General features: G+C 46.7%; 4 protein-coding genes across 10 annotated transcripts; 3 read left to right on the forward strand and 1 right to left on the reverse strand.

Moving 5' to 3' along the window:
* Positions 1-391: 391 nt before the first annotated feature.
* On the forward strand, positions 392-2232 carry LOC107277907 (AAA-ATPase At3g50940). Its single transcript, XM_066312700.1, is given in 2 exon segments — positions 392-1456; positions 1535-2232. Coding segments are annotated over 2 exon segments (1467 nt in total). The 3' UTR covers positions 1937-2232.
* A 3563-nt stretch (positions 2233-5795) lies between these two features.
* On the reverse strand, positions 5796-11231 carry LOC4343391 (cytochrome P450 716B1). Of its 7 annotated transcripts, XM_015789979.3 has the most exons (7): positions 11082-11231; positions 10598-10651; positions 10448-10504; positions 8803-9194; positions 8237-8675; positions 7963-8150; positions 7468-7813 (listed from the first exon to the last, which is right to left on the reverse strand). In XM_015789979.3, exons 4-7 carry the CDS (start codon positions 9076-9078, stop codon positions 7511-7513), a joined length of 1206 nt encoding a protein of 401 aa, XP_015645465.1. In that variant the 5' UTR covers positions 9079-9194; positions 10448-10504; positions 10598-10651; positions 11082-11231; the 3' UTR covers positions 7468-7510. The 7 variants fall into 7 exon arrangements, with proteins under 7 accessions (XP_015645469.1, XP_015645468.1, XP_015645465.1 ...); XM_015789983.3 differs by lacking the exons at positions 7468-7813; positions 10598-10651 and adding an exon at positions 5796-6141; XM_015789980.3 differs by lacking the exon at positions 10598-10651.
* Positions 11232-15557: 4326 nt separating this feature from the next.
* Positions 15558-17434, forward strand: LOC4343392 (taxadiene 5-alpha hydroxylase). The gene is made up of 2 exons (XM_015792399.3): positions 15558-16629; positions 16714-17434. The coding sequence occupies exons 1-2, from the start codon at positions 15666-15668 to the stop codon at positions 17226-17228; spliced, it is 1479 nt and encodes a 492-aa protein (XP_015647885.1). The 5' UTR covers positions 15558-15665; the 3' UTR covers positions 17229-17434.
* A 2224-nt stretch (positions 17435-19658) lies between these two features.
* LOC136357490 (uncharacterized) lies at positions 19659-25005 on the forward strand. Its single transcript, XM_066312762.1, has 2 exons — positions 19659-20280; positions 24502-25005. The coding sequence occupies exons 1-2, from the start codon at positions 19980-19982 to the stop codon at positions 24816-24818; spliced, it is 618 nt and encodes a 205-aa protein (XP_066168859.1). The 5' UTR covers positions 19659-19979; the 3' UTR covers positions 24819-25005.
* The last annotated feature ends 1101 nt before the right edge of the window (positions 25006-26106 follow it).

Consider the following 26106-nt stretch of genomic DNA (forward strand, 5'->3'; position numbering starts at 1 on the left):
GTTTAAAAAATCATATTATTTCATTTTTAAAATTTAAAATAATCAATGCTCAATTAATAATGTGCTGGCTTACTTTGTTTTACGTATTTTTTAATATCTCCTTCACCTCCTCTCAAACACTCCTTAGCCATTATAAGATTTGTGCATTGTCTAAAAATAAGTAAAGTATCTCCTTTAGGATCTGCTTGCCAAAATGAAGTGCTGTTTTTCCTCTCTCTTTTTTCTTAACCAAAAAATCGCCTAATATAAATGGAATCTATTATATCTCTCTCCCCTGTACGGTTCGGTCCCACCACCGTAAAAGGCTTCTACGCTACGCTATTCTGTTGCGACGCCACGCGCACGCCCACGCCCTAGGTAGTGTAGTCCTCTAGTCGAACAGGTGGTGGGCATGGACCTCTCGCCGTCGCCGTCGTTCGCCAAGGCAGTGGACACCTACAGGAGGGCGGTGGCCACGGCGGCCACGGTGACCGCGTACGCCGTGCTGGCGCGCGGCATGGCGAGGGAGCTCGTGCCGCACGACCTGCGCGCGGCGGTGAGCTGGGCCGCCACGCTCGTCCGCGCCCGCCTCGGCCCCCGCCCGGCGGAGCGGCGCACCGTCATCATCCGCCGCGTCGACGAAGACGGACGCCACGACGGCTGCTTCGCCGACGCCCACGCTTACCTCGCCACCAGGATCGATCCCCGGGCCTTGAGCCGGTTCCGCCTCAGCGGCGGCGTCGGGGACGGGCGCGGCCGACGGAATGCCCTGTCCATGGTGCCCGGCGACTCGATGACCGACGTCTTCGAGGGCGTGGAGTTCAGGTGGACTTCCGTCGTCGCAGAAGGCGGGGGCAGGTTCAGCGAGTCGTCGCTGGAGCTCAGCTTCGACGCGGAGCACACGGACATGGCGCTGGGCAGGTACGTGCCCTTCATCACGGAGGAGGTGGAGCAGGCGCGGCGGCGGGACCGGGACCTCAAGATCTTCATGAACGAGCGCTCTTCGTAGCGCGGCATCGTCCACCACCACCCGGCCACGTTCGACACCCTCGCCATGGACCCGGAGCTCAAGCAATCCATCGTCGCCGACCTCGACCGCTTCCTGAAGCGGAAGGAGTACTACCGCCGCATCGGCAAGGCGTGGAAGCGCGGGTACCTCCTCCACGGCCCGCCCGGCACCGGCAAGTCCAGCCTCGTCGCCGCCATGGCCAACCAACTCCGCTTCAACCTCTACGACCTCGACCTCTCCGAGGTGCACAGCAACTCGGCTCTGCAGAGGCTGCTCATTGGCATGCCCAACCGCACCATCCTCGTCATCGAGAACATCGATTGCTGCTTCAGCGCGAGGTCGAGGGAGGATGGCAAAGATCGCAAGACGCCACCGGCGGTCTGCTACGGCGACGGTGGCGGCGACTACGACGAGGACGAGTACTACGAGGAGGATGAGGGCAACTGGAGAGACGATTTTTCAGAGAAGGTACGCCATATCTGAATCTTGATTTCTCGATTCCTGATTCTTGATTTTGCCCTTGACTCGTTGTGATTTCATCTTGAGCAGCAGAGCCTGACATTGTCCGGGCTGCTCAACTTCATCGACGGGCTGTGGTCGACGAGCGGCGAGGAGCGCGTCATCGTGTTCACCACCAACTACAAGGATCGCCTCGACGCGGCGCTGCTCCGGCCGGGGAGGATGGACATGCACATCTACATGGGCTACTGCGGCGGGGACGCGTTCAAGACGCTCGCACACAACTACTTCCTCGTCGGCGACCACCCGCTGTTCCCGGAGATACGGGAGCTGCTCGCCGGCGTGGAGGCGACGCCGGCCGAGGTGTCGGAGATGCTGCTGCGCAGCGAGGACGCCGACGCCGCGCTCGCGGGCCTCGTCGAGTTCCTCGAGGAGAAGAAGAAGCTAGCAAGTAGCGTCGACGCATCAAGAACATCAGGTTTGAAGTAGGAGCAGGCCATTTTGTGTTCTCGAAGTCTAATCCTTGAGATGATTCCGTTCTTGTTCCTAATTTCCTTTGAAGTGCCACTGCTTCTCTGAATCTCTGATTGTTCTAGTCCTCTCCTAGGAACTAATTTGGATGATTGATCTGATTGGGGATAATCTCCACCTGCATTATGCAGAGCATAGAAAACTGGTTCAGAAAATGTATCATCCACGGCTCCACGCACAATGCATCCTAACTTGTTACTCTTCTATTCTTTCACTTGAGAGTTGAGAGCAATAGAGCATCATGTTTCGATTTTTCATCAGTTTTGCATCCCAAATATGAGTAGGTCAGCTTAGGGAAACCTAGTTCTATACTTCTTGAATTGCCATTTTTTTGTGTGTGCAAACTTGGGTGAACAGTAATTAATCTTGTCTTGTATTTGTCTGGCATGCCAAATTTCTAACATCCTCTCGGCTTGTTTGTAAAGTTGGGCTGGGTTTGACTGAAAAATGCTCAATATGACCCAGCGATTTTCACTCTGTTCTGTTGCCTAGCTATGCCACTGCAAGACAACAGCAAGAACCGTGATGACCTGATGGGTCATGGGTAAGTTGGAAGATTTGCAACAGAATTAAATTAGTGAACACTGACAGAAATTACTTCATCAAACCCTGAATTAAATTCGTTCATGACATTGCATTTTACATAATAGGATAGAGTTCTTGATATTGCATGGAATGGGATGATGATGATTCCGAAGTTTTGCTAAATTTGGGTGATTTTTTGTATCCATGATTGGATAAACTCCATTTGCATTATGCAGAGTACACACAACTGATTCAGATTTCAGACAATGTCTCTAATCCTTCTCTGCCTCACCGCTGCCTGAGCGGGCGCCGGCAAAGCCGCGCGGCCGCGGGGACGACGGCGGCAAGGCTTCGCCCAGCATGTGCTCGGGCGGCCCGGGGAGCTGGCCGGTCGGCGATGGTGGCAACCGTCCGGATCCGCGCCCGCCCGGCCGGATCCAGCGGGGCGGCGCTTGGCGGCGGGGCGGAGTGGTGGCGGCGGTGTCTGGCGTTGTGTGGTGGCGGCGGATAGGGCCGGCGGCGGCGGAAACCCCCGCCCAGATCCGCGTCGTTTTGGCCGGATCTGGTGGGGCTGACGCGGGGCGGCGGCGGGCGGCGGGGAAGCGTGCGTGCTAGCGGCGGGGAAGAGGCGGTGGCAGCGACGGTTGTGTGGCCGGGCGCGGGTGAGGCCGAGCGTCGCCAGGCGGCGGTTGAAGCGGGGCGATGGCAGAGAGGCCGTTGCCCAGAGGCCGGTGAGGATGGTGATGGCGGGCAGAGGCGGATCCGCCCCCCCTCCGCCCCCCCGAGGGCGGATCCGGTGCGTGGCAAGCTCGCGGCGGTGGCGGCACCGCGGAGCTCGCGGCGATGTCGGCGGCGGCAACGGCGCGGGAGCACGGGGCAACGGCGACTGTGGCAACGACGCGGAGTTCATGGCGATGGTGGCAACAACGGCTTGTCGGCGGCGACAACACTGTGGCTGGTCGACGGCATTGGCGGCTGTCGGCTGCTGTGGCATTGGGGCTCTCGCGGCGGAGGCAGCGACGTGGAGCTTGTGGCGACGTTTGCGGTAGCGGCTGGACGAGGTGATGGGGCTGCGGCTGGCCGGCGGCGAGGTGGCCGTCGGCAGCAACGGCTGTGGTGGTGGTGGGAGGTGACATGGTGGCCTCGATTGGCTAGCCGAGGGCGTGGTAGACGGCTGCATCTGGCCGGTGCGGGAGAGTACGGAGGAGGGGTCGGAGACCGGCTTAGCGCAGAGAGGCGCAGCCAATGGCAGCGGAGGCCGGCTCGGCGCGAGAGGCACGGGCGGCGGAGATGGAGGCTGGCTTGGCGTGAGAGGCGCGGCAGATGGAGGGAGGCCGGATTGGCGCGAGAGGCGCGTTCGGTGGAGGAGGCTGGTTTGGCACGAGAGGCGCGGCTGGCGGTGGAGGAGGCGACCCTAGTGCAAGGAGGAGATGCTGGTGGGTGTGGCATAGTCTTCGGTGCACGAAGGCTGGCCGGCGGGGGGCGCCGGTGCAGGGGTCCCACATGTAGTCAGAGGTTGAATAATTTGGGATGATTGTGTTGTTCAAAAAACAAGGGGATATGTATCCATGATTTGTAGCTCCATCATGCAGAGTTTGCAAAACTGATTCAGAAATGCAGAATCCCATTTCATCCCCATCTAGTTTTGGCCCTATGATGGAGCTATTTGAGATGTGGTAAAAAAATAAACTGGTTCATGTAACATCGTCTTACTGGACCAGTATGTACTCAACTTAACATACCAGCCCAAGAGAGTACATGACCAGGCTATCTGGACTTTGCTCTGTTGCCTAGCAATGCTATTGCAAGACAACAGCAAGAACCGTGATTTGGTATAGAAACTAGTGAGCGTGGCAAAAATGCTGCTACGGTAGTGATCATAACAGTGGCACCACTAAATTATAATAGTATTGATTGATCGCAATGGTACAACTGTAAATTGTATATATAGAAACAAATGATAAGGTTTGTATATCCAACCCTATTATATACAAAATATAATTTCATATATAGTAATACAAGTTAAAGTGAGTATTTAACAAATCCTATCTGACCAGCTCGCGCAAATGGACCAGACCGCCGGAGTACCCTCTTATCTTATACTAGTCTCTTCTAATTTTATATGAGTGACTAATTAGGACGAAGAGGAGGCACTAATCAGAGGACCAAAGTGTGCACCCAAGCATTTTTGATCAAATGTGATTAGTGTTTGGCAACACGGGCAAGACAAGAGGATGAAGAGATCAACAACAACGAAGGAGTCGAAATTAATGGCAATGTAGCTTGATTAGTAATCTTCAGAATTGGTATCCCCTTTCATGTATGGCCATGATCGAATTCAGTTCAGGTCTCCACTCTCCAGGATATGTCACAATTGCAGGGATAATTTGGTCCAGTAGTACTTTAGCTGAACCAGTGTCTGAACTGTCGAGAGTCATCATATTTCACATCACTCACAACATGTTCTCATCACCACGACAAGTTAGCGGAACAAACAGATCAAAATTTTCCCAATTACCTCTCCATGGAAACAGAGCATATGCCCACCATAATATCCTGGTCTCCGGTATCACTCCGCGCTCGTCTTTGCACTTTCAATTCCTGAATTTTATTTGCTCTTTGATTAGCTGACTCTGTAATAAGTGGCTGTAATTTCTTAGAAGCAAAGCCCTGATATTATTCCACTATCAGAAAAGTAGTACTACCTCTGACCCATAATAATTGTATTTTTAAGGAAATTAGAGTTAGATTAGTAGAAAAGACAATTTACGATAATAACCTTATTTAATAACTGCGCTGCATACGCATATTCCATATATATACTCGATTAAAAGAAAGGTCGAGAAACACATTTTATATGTAAACTTAATTAAAAGGAAGGTTGGGGTACACATTTTATTTGTTATGTCCCATCTTATCATAAATATATATATATATTTTGACAAACTTTGAATGGTAGAAATACAATTATTATGGGACGAAGTAGTACGATAGGCTTCATGGCATATGTCCTATACTCCTATGCTGCACAAACCGATGTCCTTGCTTCATGGCATATGTGAGTTCAAACCTATGGGCCAAGCATTTCGACTGGGCCAGATGGTTCCTCTAGCCCAACAGTTGATATACCACATAAATTGCCCGATTTCTTCACTGATGTGCTCCTTTCTCCCGATGAATTTAAGTGGGCCAAGGTTACTCTGCAGTCTGCTACCTGGAATTTCATGACTCACATCCATTTCAGTTCAAACTACCAACACAATGCTCCTCTCTGACTGCTCAAATTCTCTCCTTGGAAGAAGAACAGCCACAACACATTCTGGAGCTTGAGAAAGAGTTACAGGAACAGGACAAATATGTTGTAGTTTTGACTCAAGTCACTGAAACTCAGCCTGAGCTCAACTTGTCTCCAGAGCATAGAAGGGCAGGATCAAGTGTACCTCGGCATCTAGTGACAACTTCTGTGCTACATTTCAAAGATAGGAAGATAAAAAAGATGCCGATTTAAACATTTTGACTACAAGAAGAGCACTTGTTTGGCCTGTAATGCAATTCCTCCGGTGTTAAATGAGAAAGTGATACGCAATCTCTGTGTTGATTTCTGCAGAGTCCTTCATGAGGAGGTGACTACTAAAAACCTGAACAAAAAGAAGCCAAATAAAAAGAATGTTAGCAACCAGAACAAGATTTTTCAAAAGAACATTGCTACCAAATAATGTACTACCTCCTTCCACAAATGTTTGATGTTAGTTACTTCGTCTTTGAGCTAACCAACGTCAAACGTAAACGGATAGAGGGAGTATTATTTTTGGACAGACTTGTTTTCAGACTCATAAGCCTGTAATATTCTGACTCCGACTTGTTAGTAAATATTCTGAGAGCAGGAAGAAGAGATTCATGCTTATGAGTCTACTTGACTCCAGTAACCAAGATTCATGCTCTTCTTTTATAAATCCGTTTATGTCATCGAGACCAACATCCTCTGGTCCTGCTCTCAGGGTGCTTGCAGTGCAGCTGGTTGCCTCGGCTTCAGTTCTCTTTTACCATCTTGTTATATCATGAATGGGCAATGGAAAATTTTGAATTTGGAATATAAGGGAAATGAATGCTCCTAGCAAATGGAAAGCTCTAAGAAACAAAGTAGATGAAAGTTGGTAGCTCCATCATCTGTGCAAGAAAAAAAAGGGAATTTTTGGATCAATAATATCACAGGAATTGTTTCCCGAGAAATATAAACAATTTGAATTCCTACCATCAGTAGGTGCATCTGGTGGTTTACTGGTAGCTTGGGATATAAATCATTTTGATGGTGTCCTTTCTTTCAACAATGATTTTGCAATTTCTATTGCCTTCACTTCCCTTCTTAACGAACAATCTTGGATTTTAACCAATATGTATGGTCCATGTACTCCAAACAAAAAAGAGGAATTTCTAAACTGGTTCAAGAATATTCAAATGGATGATAAAATTGATTGATTAATCATGGGGGATTTTAATTTTATCAAGGCTCCAGAAGACAGGAACATGCTAGGAGGGGATTCAAATGATATATTTCTTTTTAGTGAAGCCATTTAGTCAATTGGGACTAATTGAATTCCCACTCAAAGGAAGAAGATTAACCTGGAGTAATATGTAGGACTGCCCCATTAGAAAGATTGGATTGGTTTTCACTTCAGTTTCAACAGGGCGAAGACAAGTAGTAGTATTGTTTGCCGCGATTTTGTTTACTCTTGCCTTTTCTAATGGGTAATTTTGCATTATCCCTTTATAATTAAAAAATGTCTATAATGTGCCATTAGGTCAATCAGCCAGCTCTGGCTCTTTGCATACCAGATAAACTAGCCAGAGCTGGCTGATTGACCTAATGGCACAAACCGTAGACCTCTTTTAATTATAAGCTGAATACCATTACATCTATAACAGTCCAACTCTTAAAGCATAAACTGAGAAAGTGAAATGCATGCTAATACACAAAAAACATATGAATCATTTTAAGCATGAGCATAATCAGGGGGCACTTCTGGTCTCAAGTTCAATTGGGAGTCCAAGAACAGGCATCGGAGTAGCATCTTTCCTGTAACCTTCTTTGCAGCACAATTTCCACCTGAACTGTCTCACTAGGTAGTGCATAGCTACCGATGTCTCAGTCCTCGCAAACTCGTTTCCGGGGCACATTCTTGGACCTCCCCCAAATGGAACAAAGCAATAGGGTGGGATCGAAGACAGGTTATCAAATCTAGAAGGGTCAAACTTGCTTGGCTCGTCGAAAAAATTAGTGTCCAAATGTGTGACAATTTGTGCAGTGAAGATCTGGCATAGCAGAGAAAAATGTGTGGGGGATCAATAAAAAGAATATACAAGAGTTGGGTATAGTTTTCAGATATAGATGTATCACTGACACACTATTGTCAAGATATCCAATGGCAGAGAACGGAATTAGTCGACAGAAATATACATACTTGCCAGCCTTTTGGAATGTGATAGCCCCGGTACTCGATGTCTTTGGTAGCTGTTCGGAAGCTTCCTAGAAGTGCAGGAACTGTCCGTAGCGTCTCCATTGCCACCTTCCAAGTGTACTTCATCCTTGAAACATCATTCCAGGTCAAAGGCTTGTTAGGTCCTTTGTTCCTAGCGATCTCCTCTTGTTCTGCGGTTCAGCATAAGTAGAAATGATAGCAATGTTGCACAGAAGATTTGAATACCAAATACAAATACAGAGTACTAGTTGCTCACCATCAGTTATCTTGCCAAGGATGTCCGGCTCATTGGCTAGCTGTCGGATCAAGAAGGTGATAAGAACAGATGACGTCTCATAACCGGCAATCAGGAGTAAGATTGCATTGTCCACAATGTCCTCCACTGTGAGAGAGTGTTTTCCTTCGGAGCGTAAAGCAAGCATGTATGTAAAGAAATCATCAGCTGAACTGCAATAGCCTTGCTGAAATGCTGCTTCCCTCTCGTGAGCAATCTGCCTGAGCAACTTCCTAATCCTCCGGCTCGCACTCAAGCCCTTGTTGAACTTGGTGAAGGGTATATTCACTGGAATCGACAACGCAGCCCTCACCACTTTCTCAAAATCTATTGCAAGGGCTTCTCTGAAAGGAGCTGCCCCTTGTCCAAACATGACTGAGGAGATGATATTAAAGGTGAGCCTCTTCGCCAACGGTGCGACCTATAATCACAAAAGTGCCACACATATACATATATATACATAACATGAAAGTAGTTTTAATATACATAAGGATGTAGAATTCAAAGAAGATTAAGCCAAAAAAGGAAAAAAAACACAATGTTAATACCTTGATAGTCTTATGACCAACCCAATTCAGGTCAATGTGCCTCCTTACTTCCTCATCCATCTTCCAGACATATTTTGTCACCATCTCCGGACTCAGATAGCCCTGCAGTGCACTGCGGACTTGCTTTAGCTCGTCACCTGAGAGTGTCATTATGGAACACCCGATAAGGACGTTGATCGCCTTTGTCTGGGTGAAAATGAGGTCCTGGTTGCTGAAAACAAAGTGATTGGATGCAGGGCCAGCCATCAGCACTGTTGGTGAGCCAAACACTGACATCTTGGACACAGGACCATACTTCTTGATCCTGTCCTGGTACCACTGGTAATCAGTATTACTGCGGAGGGCACGAAGTAGGGAGATGCTTTGGCCGATCAATGGGAAGCCAAGGGAACCTGGAGGGAGATTATCAGATGAGTACTTGTGCCTGGTGACAAGGTGGAGGAGGATGGGTATGAACAAGGCAAGCAGCAGAGCAAAAGGCATGGATGAATCCATTGACATGGAATGTTGTTATGCACTATGCAGGTTGGACGATCAGCTTGTGGATCTGTATACATATATATGGGTAAAACAGAGCTGTTCCTTTCTCCATGATATATAGGGGAGTATGATTCAACAAATTTGATGTTTTCTTTTAAACTCAAACACCTAGGTGACCCACCTCAATATATTACTTTCTCAAAAGTCATAGAACAAAAGTGACCAAAGCATAGGCCAAGGCAAAGAATGCAAACTGATGGAAGGGAATGAGAAGACACAGTATAAGAATATAAGATTACATTAACAACCTTCATCGTCATCAGAGCAATTGAGTTTGATTCATGATAACTTAAAATATCAGTTTATAAGTAAACAATTCCATCCCTAGCCACATGATAGGAGCAGCTTAGCACGAGATATGTGAATTGCTGAAAATAAATGGAAGCCAATTCAACATCAACTTGTGAAATTAAAAAGAAATTACGCTAGCAATGGAATTTCTGCATCTATGCTAATCAAAGAATCACATTTCTCCCTCAAATGAAATACAGAAAAACGAATTCCCTAAAAAAAAAATCTAAAAAGGGAAGTACATAGACTTGAAAAGAAAGAGATGAACAGAATATTTCTTTGGATATAGTATTAGGCAGAAAAAATATACTATTGTTTGCTCGTGCTTGGAGAGTGTTTACATACCGCAGCACTAAATTTTACGAATCAAGCAAAGGAAAAGATCTGGTGACAACAATTTGGTCATTACTAAGGAAACTATTCATGTCCTATGTAATGATGAGACACTTGAACAATATATTCTAGTTTTTAATTCTTTGCGTGATTGCAGGACTCTCGATCAACAAGTACTAGAGAGTTTTCTCTGCAAGGAAGCCCACTATGCGATCTTAAGGTCTACTCCCTCCGTCCCAAAAAACTTAACTTAGTGTCTAGATTTGTTATACTAGATTATGTACCCTCTCATCTTAGGTTTGGTTTTTGTGGGACAGAGGGGTAATTGCCTTGGCACAGGCCATGTACACAGCACAGCTATCTTTTTATTTTAATGTTATTAAGAATATGAGCCAGGAAAAATAGTTATACAATTGAAAAACTATATAGAAGCGGATTGCATACGTAGCAGGGAAGGTTGGCTCCAGTTTTATGTATGTACCTGTGCACACGAAGACAAAATTACTGTAGCTTCAATTCTTCTGAAAATGGAATGGCCCTGCAATACAGAACAATACCTTAGAATTTATCATAAGCAGAATATTCATCCCCTAATACAGCAATAACCACTTTCTTTTAACGATTTTGGCACCATCTGTCATTATCAGGAGGACACACGATAATGAACTTGAGGGCCACGTTGATCCTGAAAAAATGGCAAAAAAAAAAAAAGGAAAGGAAAACGACATGTCAGATAACATATTCTGAAAATTCATCATGGTCAACTTCCAAGAACAACAAAAGGAAAAAGTATACGGAAAAATAGACTCCAGAAATATGGATTTCGAGATCACATCACAAATACAGATTTGATTTAATAATATAGTTTGTCCACGGAACGAAATCAGCAATCCCTAGGTCAAGGAGACCATTGTTCAGTTGTTCACTGTTGTACTGATTTTGAGCAGTGAAACCACTGCTCATCAATCCGCAACCTGACTCTCCCTATCGCATCTGCGCCATCACAGCTCACTTATCCCCACAATTAACAAATCAAACAACGTTTGATTTCACCAACCAATTGCAAGCCAGTAGAAATCAAGAATCCAACACACCAGAGAGAGATAGTGAAGTACCTGACTGCTGCTGCTGCTGCTGCTGCTGAAGCGGTTTGCAAGTGTAGGCGGCATGCCGGGATGCAGGAAGTGGAGCTGTCAGCCGGCACGCCGTCGGCGCCGCCGGCGCCGCCGCCGGGAGGCCGGCACAAGGCTGCGCACTAGCTCGCCGGCTCGAGCCAGAGAAGGTGGCGGAACTTTCTAGGCCCATGTTGGGGTAGCAGAACCAGCCCAGCCCAACCTTGTCGGAAGTCGGAACGTTGGTTTGGGCCCAAAACCAGGTTGGCCTACCCCAAGAAATCTAGGGCCTGTTGGTTCTTGGCTTCTTGCCTTACCTCGTCACAACTCAACTTACCAAGTGTGACATGACACACAAAATGTTACTCCAAGTGATGTAATAATGTTTGATTAGAGAATGAGCGTATGACACATAGATCCATGGAGTAAGAAAGTGTGACTTGCCATATTAAGACAAGCAAGCGAAATTATGCATTTAATTTAATTTAATATGTTCCGATATATTTATGATCTTTAGATTCCTTTTATTTTTTTTATATTTCACCTTTTCTACTTCACTAAATTACTTGTTGTATTTTTCTCAACCCTAACAAGTGTTCGATGGTAACTATAACCACAACAAAGAACTATAGTCCACGGCGATAATGTGAACATGTTTTCTAAGCAATAACTTACCAAGTGTGACACGATACACAAAATGCTACTCCAAGTGAGGTAATGTTTGATTAGAGAATGAGCGTATGATATATAGACCCACGGAGTAAAGAAAGTGTGGCCTCGCCGCATTAGAACAAGCAAGGCCATCCCTAAGCACGTGCGACCGTACAGGGTCCTAACAATTATGCATTTCAATTCAATTTAATATGTTCCGATATATTTATGATCTCTAGATTATTATTTTTTTCATATTTCATTTTTTCTACGTCACTGAATTGGCTAGAACGAGCTGTATTTTTCTCAACTCTGACAAGTGTTCGATGATAATTATAACCACATCAAAGAACGGTAGTACATGACGATAATGTGAACGTGTTTTCTAAGCAATAAAGATTACATTTTTTTCCATTTAGTAAGAAAAAACTGAATTGTTGCGACAATTCTTGTTCTACTTAGGCGGAATGCCACTGCATATGTAGGTGGGTGAGCTTCGAATAATTCTTGTTTGTTTGATACTAGTAGGACATAGCTTAAGAAATGAGTATTAGATTGATGCTAGCTTTTCAAGTATGGTTGAAAGGCTGTACAGACGAAGAAAAAAAATCAGTGGTAATAGAAATTCATCCCAATGTATTATAAACAATACTACCTCCGTACCAAAATACTTTCGCTTTGAGTTTTTGTTTGTAACGTTTGACCATTCGTCTTATTTAGAAAATTATGGAATAATTATTTATTTTATTTGTGACTTGCTTTATTATTAAAAGTACTTTAAGTATAACAGTTATCATTTTTTATATTTGCACTAATTTTTCAAATAAGACGAATGGTCAAACGTTGCAAGCAAAAAGTCAAAACGACCACTAACTTAGGACAGAGGTAGTAGTATATAGCTATGATCTATTATGCAATTACTATTTTCTAAAGATAAAGCCTTATTGTATATTTTGGACAGGGCCTCAATCACTAATGCAAAAAAAGTCAAAACGACCACTAACTTAGGACGGAGGTAATAGTATATAGCCATGATCTATTATGCAATTACTATTTTCTAAAGATAAAGCCTTATTGTATATTTTGGACGGGGCCTCAATCACTAATGCAAAAAAAATCAAAACGACCACTAACTTAGGACGGAGGTAGTAGTATATAGCCATGATCTATTATACAATTACTATTTTCTAAAGATAAAGCCTTATTGTATATTTTGGGCAGGGCCTCAATCACTAATGCAAAAAGGACCGGTCGTATAGGTGCCGGCCTTTTCCTACTTCCACATGATGAAAAAATACAGAACGGGTACCTTTAAACACTATAGGTATCGGTTCTGGAAAAAAAAACATATACCAATACTATATGGGTCGGTTTTTTAAAAGACTGAAACCTATACTTATATTATAGGTGTCGGTTTTAGAGAAAAACCAGTACTAATACTATAGGTAGCGATTTATTTAAAAGAGCTGACACCTATAGTATAAATATAGGTGTTGGTTCTTTTAAAAAACATGTCGGTTCTTTTAAAAAACCGATACCTATTAAAAGAAACCGACACCCCTATATGGAGCCGAGCCGACAGGTGCGCACCATCCATATCCTTATCCCTTCCAGTCTACACCGCATCCTCTCCCCCCCTCTCTCGGTTCCTCTCTCTCTGTGTTGGCTGTCGGTGCAGCGGCGTGTGATGGTGGGAGGAGAGGCTGCGGCAGCGGGAGGTGAGGCGACGACAGTGACGTGCGGTAGCGGGAGCAACGAGCGAAGGCGGGAGGTGAGGCGGCAGCGGCATGCGGCGCCCTCCTTCTTCCCCCACCAAGGAGGCGACGGCAGTGGCGTGCGGCGCCCTCCCCTCTGCTAGACCCGGCGAGTGGGGAGGCGCTAGCGGCGAGCGGCGCCCTCCACCCTACCCAATCCAACGGGAGGAGAGGCGACAGGAGCGGCGGACGGCGCCCTCCCCTCCGCCAGATCTGATGGGGGGGGAGGCGGCGGGTGGCGCCTTCTGACGTGCTGCTCGTCTCCACGGAGGTCGTCGTCCATCTTCTTTGTGTTTTGTGTTTGTGTTGATGTTCTTGATGCCGAAATGTTTGTGAAGTTGGGTGACTTTTTTTTATTCATGGAACCTCAAAGGTGTTGGTTCCTAAACCGGCACCTTTGAGACAACCTCAAAGGTACCGGTTGCGAAAACCGGCACCAATGGGGGTTTTCCAACCGATACCTATAGTCTTTTTGCAGTAGTGAATTTATTAGATATGACCCTTCATATGTGACATATCCTATCACTGTAGATCTGAACAACTGTTTGTCTAGATTCGTACCACTAGAATAGAATATATCATATAAGTAATAGGTTGTATTTATATTGAGACAGATGAAATAGTAATTCAACTTCCAAGCCACGTGATGGGACCAGTTTAGTATAAAGTATGTGAAATTACTAGAGAATGCCAAGCCAACATCAACTACCCCAACTTGTAGCTCTTAAGCCAGCAAACACATTGTCTTAAACTGGGAGGTACAGAGACAAATTAATTCTCTATGCCGCACTGTCGATCAACAGGAACAAAAGAATCATTTGTGCAAGCAATTGTGCATGATCGGCCATGTTCTCTTTTGTTTTTATTCTTTGCGCAAAGGATGAGCCGAGAAATCTGGTAAACCTTCAAATCATGGTAAACGGGAATGGGACACTCAACACAGAATGGCATGTTCTGAAAGTCCATGGGGGTCATCTTCGAGGAAGGGAGAGAAATCTAAGCACGCATTTCGATATGGAAAAACGTAGAGAAAAATCTCACGAAATGGACAAGGACGGTGACTGTGGAGCGAAGAGCAGTACCTCATCTTTTCACTTATGTTTATACTTATCAGTCAAAATTTAAATTTTTAACCTTAAATTTAAAGTTGATTTGTGGTTATTTTATTGAAGTTTATTTTTCAGCTTTTGCTTTTAGATTACTAAGAACACGTATATAAAAATTTTATTTATACATTATTTTTTGTTTGTAAATATTCTGTTTGGCTTATTCCATGAATAAGCGAAAATGGCTCCGTTAGTTTCGCAAGGAATTTAATTTTGACATGGAACAGTTCGATTCCCGCAGGGACGGGGAGATTTTTCAGCATTCCAAATGGGTCCTGATTCCTGAAAGGCTGCAACCACGCACTCACGCAGCCGGCGGCTGCCGATCCTAGGGTGCCGCCGTCGGATGCAGTCTAGGCACAGTTCCAATGTGCAGTTCTGCTGGAGCTGTTTGTGGCTAGGAAAATTAGACCAATCATTATCGTATAATTAATTATATTTTTTTAGATAATGGTATAATTAATTATATATTAACTATTATAGATTTAAAATATAGATTTATTTGATTTTTTAAAACTTATGTAAGAAAATTTCTACAAAACTCTGTACCGCATAGTTGTTCGGGAAATGTGCTAACGGAAAACAAAAAGATTATCGTTTTGAGTTGTTGAAGAGAAGATGTCCCCGATATCCCAGTCAAAAAAAAAAGTCCTCAATATCTCAAAGTTGGCAACTCTCAAACTCGGTTTATCTCCTTGACAATAAATTAGGCTCAAACGGGTAACAGATTCGCTACTACTTGTTTATTCGTGAAAATACTTGTTTGTCATAATAAAAAGAGAAAAAAATGCAATGGATCTTGGAGCGGTTTTGTCTTCTCGCACAGGCATGTTGGAGCTTGCAAGATCCTCGAAGATGCAAATATTCAGCTACCACTAATTGACTTGAAAAATCAACAAACAAACCTTCAGCTTATTGTGTAAGACCCTAATATATATACATGCTTGTCAATACGAAGTTTTTCTTTCGTTTGCAATTTCAGCTTAGGGCTCTTTAGAACACGCAAAATTAAAGGGGAAAAAGGCATAGCTATCATTGGTATCCAACACTAGTAATCGTATCTCAAATCTCCAACAATGGAGTTTTCTTTGGTCGTAGCATTGATCGCCGTGGCATCATCATGCGTGTTCGTCCATTTCTTGGCGCGGGGCGCCACCAAGAAACGGCGATCGCCGGCGGCCAAGAAGCTGCCGCCGGGCTCCCTCGGCCTGCCGGTGATCGGGCAGAGCCTCGGCCTCCTCCGCGCGATGCGCAGCAACTCCGGCGAGCGGTGGGTGCGGCGCCGGATCGACAGGTACGGCGCGGTGTCGAAGCTGTCGCTGTTCGGCAAGCCGACGGTGCTGGTCGCCGGCGCCGCGGCGAACCGGTTCGTCTTCTTCAGCGGCGCGCTGGCCCTGCAGCAGCCGAGGTCGGTGCAGCGGATACTGGGCGACAGGAGCATCCTGGACCTCGTCGGCGCCGACCACCGGCGCGTCCGCGGCGCGCTGTCGGAGTTCCTCCGCCCGGAGATGCTGCGGATGTACGTGGGCAAGATCGACGGCGAGGCGCGGCGCCACGTCGCGGGCTGCTGGTCCGGGCGCGCCGCCGTCACGGTGATGCCGCTGATGAAGCGGCTGACGTTCGACATCATCGCCTCCCTGCTCTTCGGCCTGGGGCCCGGCGCCGCCGCGCGAGACGCGCTCGCCGGCGACTTCGAGCGCGTGATGGGGGGCATGTGGGCCGTGCCGGTGGACCTGCCGTTCACGGCGTTCAGGCGGAGCCTCAGGGCCGCCGCCCGCGCCCGCCGGCTGCTCGCCGGGATCACGCGGGAGAGGAAGGCCGCGCTGGAGCGCGGCGCGGCCACGCGGAGCAGCGACCTCATCGCCTGCCTGCTCAGCCTCACCGACGACCGCGGCGGCGCGCCGCTGCTGTCCGAGGAGGAGATCGTCGACACCGCCATGGTCGCCCTCGTCGCCGGCCACGACACCTCCTCCATCCTCATGACCTTCATGGTCCGCCACCTCGCCAACGACCCTGACACCCTCGCCGCCATGGTCCAAGGCAAGAAACTCACACTGTCACACATCACCATTTCCATTTGCCCAAGATCGAATCCCCCCTGACAAGTGACAACGCCATGGACAGAGCACGAGGAGATCGCGAGGAGCAAGCGCGACGGCGAGGCGCTGACATGGGAGGACCTGACGAGGATGAAGCTGACATGGCGCGTCGCGCAGGAGACGCTCCGCATGGTGCCACCCATCTTCGGCAACTTCAGGAGGGCGCTCGAGGACATCGAGCTCGACGGCTACGTCATCCCCAAAGGGTGGCAGGTGTTCTGGGTGGCGAGCGTGACGCACATGGACGCGGCCATCTTCCACGACCCGGACAAGTTCTTGCCGTCGCGCTTCGACAGCCAGTCGTCTTCTCCGTCGACGGCGAAGGCGGCGCCGCCGTGCTCGTACGTGGCGTTCGGCGGCGGGCCGAGGATCTGCCCCGGGATAGAGTTCGCGAGGATCGAGACGCTGGTGATGATGCACCATCTTGTCAGGAAGTTCAGGTGGAAGCTCTGCTGCAAGGAGGACACCTTCGCGAGGGACCCCATGCCGACGCCGCTGCACGGTCTGCCCATCGAAATCGAGCCGAGGATTTCTCCTTGATCATAAGCCAAAAATAAAAATAAAATAAAATGGACAACAATGAGCAATCACGACATGAATGTTGCATTGCAATTTTTTATTTTTTGATCAAGGGCAGCATGGCCATTGCAATTTTTTATAGTCAGGATAGAATAAGATTGTTCAGTGCAGTGACAATGTAGTCAAGGAACTTACACTTTGTGTAAAATCAGCAAATTTGTCACTCATGTATGTGGCATTTGAGATGACGCTACTCAACTATGTGACAAGCATTTTTTTTTCGAAACAAACATTTGGAAGCAGTACAAATTTTCAACTTGATCAACTCAAAATAGAGTGGAATCTTCATTCGTTGGAGTTACCCAAGATTGGATAACACCCAGCTGATCCGACATTGCAATACTATTATAGAGCTAATGACTCATGCTAATCATGCTGTCGCTGTATGACAGCTAGGTGACAACTATAAATGGCCAAGAAAGTGTGTGTGTGTGTGTGTGTTTTGTAATTTCTCTTTTCCTTCAATCCAGTCTGAAGACCTGCTAATCATACAGTCTAGGAACATTATCTGTATAAATTGCTAACTATGCATCCGATTGGCATACAAAATAGAACAATAATACCATACTGGAATGCCAAAAAGTAAACCCAGTTGACATCCTAAAAGAGCAGGTTCAGAACTCCTACACTAAATCAGAAAAGCTCTAGGTGACTTCTACACTAACAGATAAACATAAGGTTAAAAAAAAATAGTGTAAGACCAACAACAAAGGATGAACATCATGCAACTTGACTAGATTCTTCAGTTTGATACAGCTTCAAACTAAATCAATTTCTAGTATTTGTACACACACCCAATCTTAATGAAATTTGGTCGCCCTTTCTTTCGGCCAACCCGGCAAAAAAAAAAAATCAATTTCTAGTATCTCTTCAGCATTTCGATTTAATCACGAGCAAGGCAGTGTGGTTCATAGATTCTGCTCATTTTCTTCTAATGCCCAATGACCAAGGAGTACTGCATTTCATGGAGCCTCTTCAACTGCAAACCTCCCATAGTTACCGACTAAAGAAGGAGGTCATGCCATGATGTACGGCTGAACATCATTGTCAAATGTCCTGCGAAACAGCCTTTCCAGTTTCATCGTTTCCAAACATAGGAACAGGAACCAACAAGGAGATTGGGGATCATGGAACATCGGAGATGTTGCTAAATACGCGTAGCTGTCGCGGACAGCTAACACAAACACCTGTCTGGGGTCATCCACTAAAATGCATCAGTACACTGCCGTCACGCAGCGGGGCTCGAAGGACTCGTTCGAGCTCCTTGTCCAAGGGAACTACCTGTCCATCACCCATCTCTCAGCAGCACCATCATCACCCTTGGTGTGCATCAGAACGCTGACATTCAATTGATGCGCGTAAACGATGCAGATCGCGCCATCCTTTGTTTCGCCAACATCAAAAGAACAATGTCTCGGGCACTGCGGAAGCTGAACAGCGGAGAATGCCATTGTGGCGGTGTCAAGCGAAAGCACATACCTCCGATTCTCGTAGACCCATAATTCAGAAGCCAGCAGCTAGTGTCATCTGACCTGACAGGTTCTGGGATGTCCACCCATGGCAGAGACGACCACTCCCCGGTGTTGTCCGCATCAATGGGTTCAGCACCGCGAACAACCCATCATCCCAATTCATGAGCAGGCAGTAGCCGCCGCAGATCTGCATTGCTGCTCGTCGTGGGGGGCGATCTTGCAGGGAGGTGAGGAAGAAGTCGCCGCCACGGACGGCGGCGGCCATGTCCCGGTTGCAGGGAGGTGAGGAAGAAGTCGCCGCCACGGACGGCGGCGGCCATGTCCCGGTCGCGGGGCGGAGGGCGCGAAGAAGAGGCCGAGGAATGGCGCCCGGTGGGTTGCGCGGAAGCGGGCGCGGAAGGCCGGCGACGCGGCGCCACGCGCGGCAGGCGAGGGCGGCGCGGACGAGCACCGCAAGAGACGGGAGGCGGAGGAAGGCGAGCAGGAGATCCTCGCCGAGCGAGTGGATGGTGGTGGTGGCGGTGCGGGTGCTGGCCGGTCCCTCCTCCCCGGATTCCACCTTCGGCCGTTGGTCGGACAGCGGCCGTCGGCTAGGCCGGCCATTGCGAGGCGGCGGAGGACTTGTAAGCCATCCTTTGGTAAAGGCTGACGAACCCTCCCTGAAGAACAATGAAGACAAGACGTTGCTGGATGAGCTACAGGGGAGGGAGCCAAGCCAGACTCAACCGAGGCAGGGAAGATCAGGCCCAGTTCGGTCCAGGAAGAAGAACCTCAAGTATTGCAGCCCAGAATGGGACAACGAGGGAGGGCGCGTGCACGTGATCGACAGGTAGAGGCGTGCGTGAGTTGGCGTTGCGTGAGCTGGCTGAATTCTGGCTAAACTCTGTAACAAATAGAACAACGAGGAGAAGGTTTCGGTAGGCTGGTAGAACACGGTTGGTGGCGATGGCGGCGGAGGCTTGATCCTGCTGGATCGAGAACTTGTATCGTGTTTCTTCCTTTCAATACAAGCAACTACCGATTCCTCTCAAATTCTTTCCAATTTTCTCACTAGATCTCACAACTTGGTATCAGAGCCGCACTAAACTCGCAATCCCTTGATCAGGCGGTAAAATTCCAGAGAAGGATTGCGTGATCTTCGGATCGGCCCGCGAAAAGGAAACTTGCCTTCTTCTGGTTTGCTAGATTCGGGGAGAGTTTTAGTGGTTCGATCCACCAGCGTGAGAGATACACTGGAAGCATGGCGCAATCCAACCAGTTCGAGTTGTTGATGAAGACGATCGCGGAGAATGAGAAGAAGAGGGAGGCGGCGGATGAGAGGACAAGGGCCGAGTACTTGGAGCTGAAGAAGATCGTGGAAGCCAAGATCCCGGAGGTGGAGAAGAAAGTTGAGGATCTTAACACGGCACTTATCTCGTTGAGTGACAAGGTTGAGCACCTAGAGGACACGGTGATGCAGCAGGCCAGGGGAGGTGCCTCTCGCAAGATCAAGAATGAGCAATTCAGCATCAACCGCTCGACATCGACCCAATTCTTGCAAGGTAAACGCGATCCCCAATTTAATTCTCTTGATGGTTCTCCTGGTTCCGCTTCACCAGAGTTTGGGGATGGGTCTGGTTGGAGTGAATTGAGTGGGGCGGTGCCACCCATGACTTTCCCTCAGTTCACCGGGGAGAATCCTCAAATGTGGAAGGCAAACTGTGAACAATATTTTGATGTCTATGGAATTCATCCCCGCAATTGGGTTAAAGTAGCCACTCTGAATTTTTCTAGGAATGCCGCTTTTTGGTTACAGTCAATTCGCCACTCTGTTGGGTATTACTTGGGTGGAATTTTGTGAGCAAGTGTGCTCTAGGTTCACCAGGGACCATCACCAGGCGTTGATAAGACAATGGATTCATATTGTTCAAACTGCTTCTGTGTCTGATTATGTGGAGAAGTTTGATACATTAATGCACCAGTTAACTGCTTATAACAGAAATCTTGAACCAATCTACTTTGTGACAAAATTTGTTGAGGGCCTTAAGGATGAGATCAGATCAGCCATTTTGCTTCAGAGACCACAGGACCTGGATACAGCTTGTTCTTTGGCCCTGTTGCAAGAGGAGGCACTTGGGGGTACTAAGACTGGAGGGTACAGAAAGGTAGATGACAGTTCTTACATCAGAACATCTGCTGGACAGACTCACTCTTCTGGTTCAAACACTCCTGTTATCAACTCAGTTGCAGTTGCTGAAGATGCTAGGAAAGAAGCATAATCTGTTAAGGCTAGAGAGGACAGACTGTCTGCTCTCAGGTCATACAAAAGATCCAAGGGTTTGTGCTTTGTTTGTGGAGAAAGATGGGGCAAGGACCACAAATGTGCTACATCTGTACAATTATATGTGGTACAAGAATTATTGGAAGTACTGGAGAATTCAATAGAAAGTCAAGGTAGTGAGGAGAATTCTGTTGAAACTGAAGAGGATATGTTGATGTCTATTTCTTATCAAGCACTAACTGGTTCTGAATCATCCAAATCAATTAGGTTGCAGGGGTGGGTTCAGAACTCAGAGCTCTTGATGTTGATTGATTGAGGAAGTACTCACTCTTTCATTGATGAGCAAGTGGCGCAAAAGATTAGGGGATTTAAATGTTTATCATCTCCTCTGAAAGTACAGATTGCTGATGGGGGCCAGATTACTTGTGATAAGATTCTCTCTCAATGTAATTGGTGTGTACAAGGACACAGTTTCAAGGGTGATTTCAGATTAATTCCCTTGGGCACCTACGACATCATTTTAGGCATGGACTGGTTAGAGCAATTTAGTCCAATGCAAATCGATTGGGTCCACAAATGGTTGGAATTTCAGCACCTGGGCAAAGAAATTAGGCTGCAGGGCATAGTGAACAAAAAGGATCACTGCAGTCTTATTACATCAAATCAACTTCAGGGAATGGTTAAACAAGGTTCAGTTCTCTGTATGGTTCAACTACAGACCATCGAGCAAGCACCAGCCAATATTATTCTAGAATCAGTACAACCTCTATTGCAGGAATTCCAACATATCTTCACAGAACCTACTGCTTTACCTCCAAAAAGGAATTGTGACCATCATATCCCACTAGTGGAAGGAACTAAACCTGTTAACTTGAGGCCTTACAGGTATAAGCCTGCACTTAAAGATGAAATTGAGAATCAAATCACAGAAATGCTCCAATCTGGTGTTATCCAACACAGTCAAAGTGAATTCTCTTCTCCAGCTCTCTTAGTCAAGAAGAAAGATGGTACTTGGAGATTGTGTATTGATTATAGACAACTCAACAGTAATACCATTAAAAGTAAGTACCCAGTCCCTGCCATTGAGGAACTTTTGGATGAATTATCAGGCTCCAAGTGGTTTTCTAAGTTGGATCTCAGAGCTGGCTATCACCAGATCAGGTTGGCTGAGGGAGAAGAGTATAAAACTGCATTTCAGACACACCCTGGCCCTGGCCATTATGAATACAAGGTCATGCCCTTTGGATTAACTGGAGCACCAGCCACCTTTTTGAGTGCAATGAATGATATTCTATCTTCTGTTTTGAGGAAGTTTGTTATAGTATTTTTTAATGATATCCTCATTTATAGCCCAGACCTGCAAACCCACTTACTGCATCTAAGGGAAGTATTTCAGTTACTAGCACAGAAGCAGTGGAAGGTGAAACTAAGCAAGTGTTCTTTTGCTCAACAACAACTATCTTACCTTGGTGATATTATTGGAGCTCATGGAGTCTCCACTGATCCTCAGAAAATTGCAGATGTTATCAACTGGGCAGTTCCCAAAACTCTGAAGAAATTGAGAGGCTTCTTGGGTTTGGCAGGCTATTACAGAAAATTTGTCAAAAATTTTGGTCTCATCAGTAAGCCATTAACTAGTCTACTCAAAAAGGGAATCTCCTTCACCTGGACACAGGAAGCTGATGCTGCTTTTAACCAACTCAAACAAGCATTAGTCTCTGCCCCAGTATTGCAATTACCTGATTTCTCTAAGCCATTCACCATTGAAACATATGCTAGTGAATCAGGAATTGGTGCTGTTTTATCTCAAGAAGGACATCCTATTGCATTTCTGAGCAAGGCTTTAGGACCCAGGACCAAGGGCTTATCCACTTATGAAAAAGAGTATCTAGCTATTCTATGGGCTGTTGACCATTGGAGACCATACCTCCAACAGGGAGAATTCTTAATTCTAACAGATCATCACAGCTTGATGCATCTCACTGACCAAAGATTACATACTAGCTGGCAACAAAAAGCTTTCACTAAATTGATGGGCCTGCAGTATAAAGTCAGATACAGAAAGGGAATATCCAATGCTGCAGCTGATGCACTTTCTAGAAATGATACTATACCTTCAAGTGAAGTTCCGGCTATCTCTGTCTGTACTCCCCTATTGCTTCAAGAAGTGGTGCAAGGTTATGAACAGGATACCTACACTTCCCAGATATTGGCTGAATTGGTCGTTCACCCCACTGCTCGCAAGCATTTCAGCTTGTCCCAGGGACTATTGAGATACAAGGGAAGAATTTGGATTGGAAACAATACACAGTTACAACATAGAATAATTGATGAACTTCACTCCAGTCCTATGGGAGGACACTCTGGTATACCTGTTACATACCGAAGAGCAAAAGCCCTGTTTGCTTGGCTAGGCATGAAAAAATGATTCATTCTTTGTTGACACAATGTCAAGTATGTCTCCAAGCTAAACCTGATCGTGCTAAGTATCCAGGTTTGTTACAACCCTTTCCAGTCCCAGAGGGTGCTTGGCAAGTTGTCTCCCTTGATTTTATTGAAGGATTGCCTAAATCTCATGGATTCAATTGCATTTTGGTTGTGGTTGATAAGTTTTCCAAGTATGCTCATTTCATTCCCGTGTCTCACCCATTCACTGCTGCTAGTGTTGCTCAAGAATTCATGACACATGTTTACAAGTTACATGATTTACCAAGGATTATTATTTCAGACCGTGATAGAATATTCACTAGTCAACTGTGGGAATTCTTATTCACTAAATCTGGCACCAAGCTACACAAGAGTTCTGCTTATCACCCTCAAATCAATGGTCAAACCGAACGGGTAAATCAATGCTTGGAAACTTATTTGAGATGTTTTGTCCATGCTGTGCCCTCTAAGTGGTTCTATTGGCTTTAGTTGGCTGAATTTTGGTATAATTGCTCTTATCACTCAGCCATCAGGGCAACCCCTTTCTCTGTTTTATATGGTCATGAACCTAATCATTTTGGCATTTCTTGCAATGACTGCCCTGTTCCTGAACTGGCTACTTGGTTGGAAGATCGAAAAGTGATCCAACAGATATTGCAACAACAGCTCCACCGTGCTCAACAGTAGATGAAACTCTATGCTGACAAACACAGAAGTTTTCGTGAGTTTGCTGTGGGGGATTTTGTTTATCTGAAGCTTCAACCATATGTTCAGACTTCAGTGGCTACTCGAGCTAATCATAAGCTCGCTTATAAATTCTTTGGTCCCTTTCCTGTCATTGCTCAAGTTGGGAAGGTTGCATATGAGTTACAGTTACCAGCTCATAGCAGTATTCACCATGTTTTTCATGTCTCTTAGCTGCGCAAAGCCCAGGGTTTTCAACCAGATGTGCTCTCACAGTTACCTCCTTCCCTGAAGCACCTTCAAGTCCCTGAAACATTTCTAGATCATCGTATCGTTCGCAAAGGTAACGCTACTGTTGTTCAACTTCTTACTCAGTGGACTGGATGTGCAGCTGTTAATGCCACATGGGAAGATATGGAAGATCTTCAACACCGCTTCCCGAAGGCTCTGGCTTGGGGTCAAGCCAGCTTTCAATACTGGGGGCTTGTCAGCCATCATTTGGTAAAGGCTGATGAACCCTCTCTGAAGAACACTGAAGACAAGACGTTGCCGGATGAGCTACAGGGCAGGGAGCCAAGCCAGACTCAACCGAGGCAGGGAAGATCAGGCCCAGTTCGGCCTAGGAAGAAGAACCTAAAGTATTGCAGCCCAGAATGGGACAACGAGGGAGGGCGCGTGCATGTGATCGACAGGCAGAGGCGTGCGTGAGTTGGCGTTGCGTGAGCTGGCTGAATTCTGGCTAAACTTTGTAACAAATAGAACAACGAAGAGAAGGTTTCGATAGGCTGGTAGAACACGGTTGGTGGCGATGGCGGCGGAGGCTTGATCCTGCTGGATCGAGAACTCGTATCGTGTTTCTTCCTTTCAATACAAGCAACTACCGATTCCTCTCAAATTCTTTCCAATTTTTTCACTAGATCTCACAGGACTGCGTCGTCGGCGGCGATTGAGACCGTGGAGATGCACAGTGCAGTGCAGGTACGACCGTACGAGACGAAGAGGAGGGAGAAAATTACATATCTACCATCGTAAAAGATTAGATTCGCTATAATAGCATCACTTATTGGCTTCGATAAAATGCCACACTCAACAAAGATGGTTCGCCGAAATACCATCATAGACGATATTGCCCCTGGATCCTCTTCTTCCTCCTCCGAGCGCAAGAAAGCTCACCGGCGACGACCGCACGCCATGGCGAGCCACGAGGTGGAGGCGTGGAGGTGACCCAACTGCTGTCTCCCAAGACCCACACCATTCCCATCCGCAAATAAAGCAAGCAGCCCCACACTTCGACGAGCTGGCACGTGATGTGAGTGCGCGGGCAGCGGCGGGGGATCCTTGACGTGACGACGCGAGCACCAGGCTTTGGCAGCGATGGCTCCTTAGTATAGTGATGTGAGTAGTAGGCCCCGGCGGTTGCTCGACGCGAGCAACAGGCGAAGGCGCTGGCAGCCTGGCAGCAGCTAGTCGGCGCGGCTATGCGAGCATCAGGTGGCGGCGGTGGCGATTCCTGTACGCAACAAAACGAGCAGCAAGCGTAGGCGGCAGTTCCTCGTTGGGGGCATGATATATAGATCCGGTTGGATTGATTTTTTTTTGTCATCCCTGAGATTGATTCCTCTTTTGCCGGAATCAATTTCCGTTGATTCATGCCATGTAATTTGTGGCTGAGTGAGACAATGACAAAGGAGATTAATATTAGATGATTTTGCCATTTTTTTCATTGCTGGTGCCCATGACGTGCAGTCGTTGCCGTCGAGCTTCTTTGGCGCACGAAGGAGGAAGAAGAGGAGACAGGGGCAATATTGTCTATAAGGGCTTTTCAGCAAAGTTGTTTTTGTTGAGTGTGGTATTTTTTTTTGAAACCCATTTAATTAAGTGATGGTATTATAGCGAATCTAGTCTTTTATGATGGTAGATATGCACTTTTCTCGACAAAGAATGTCTGGGTATTGTTGGTGCATGGACGGATTTCCTGATCCAGGAGTTGCGATCG

The sequence above is a fragment of the Oryza sativa genome, chromosome 7, assembly GCF_034140825.1.
Source record: "Oryza sativa Japonica Group chromosome 7, ASM3414082v1".
NCBI lineage: Eukaryota > Viridiplantae > Streptophyta > Magnoliopsida > Poales > Poaceae > Oryza > Oryza sativa.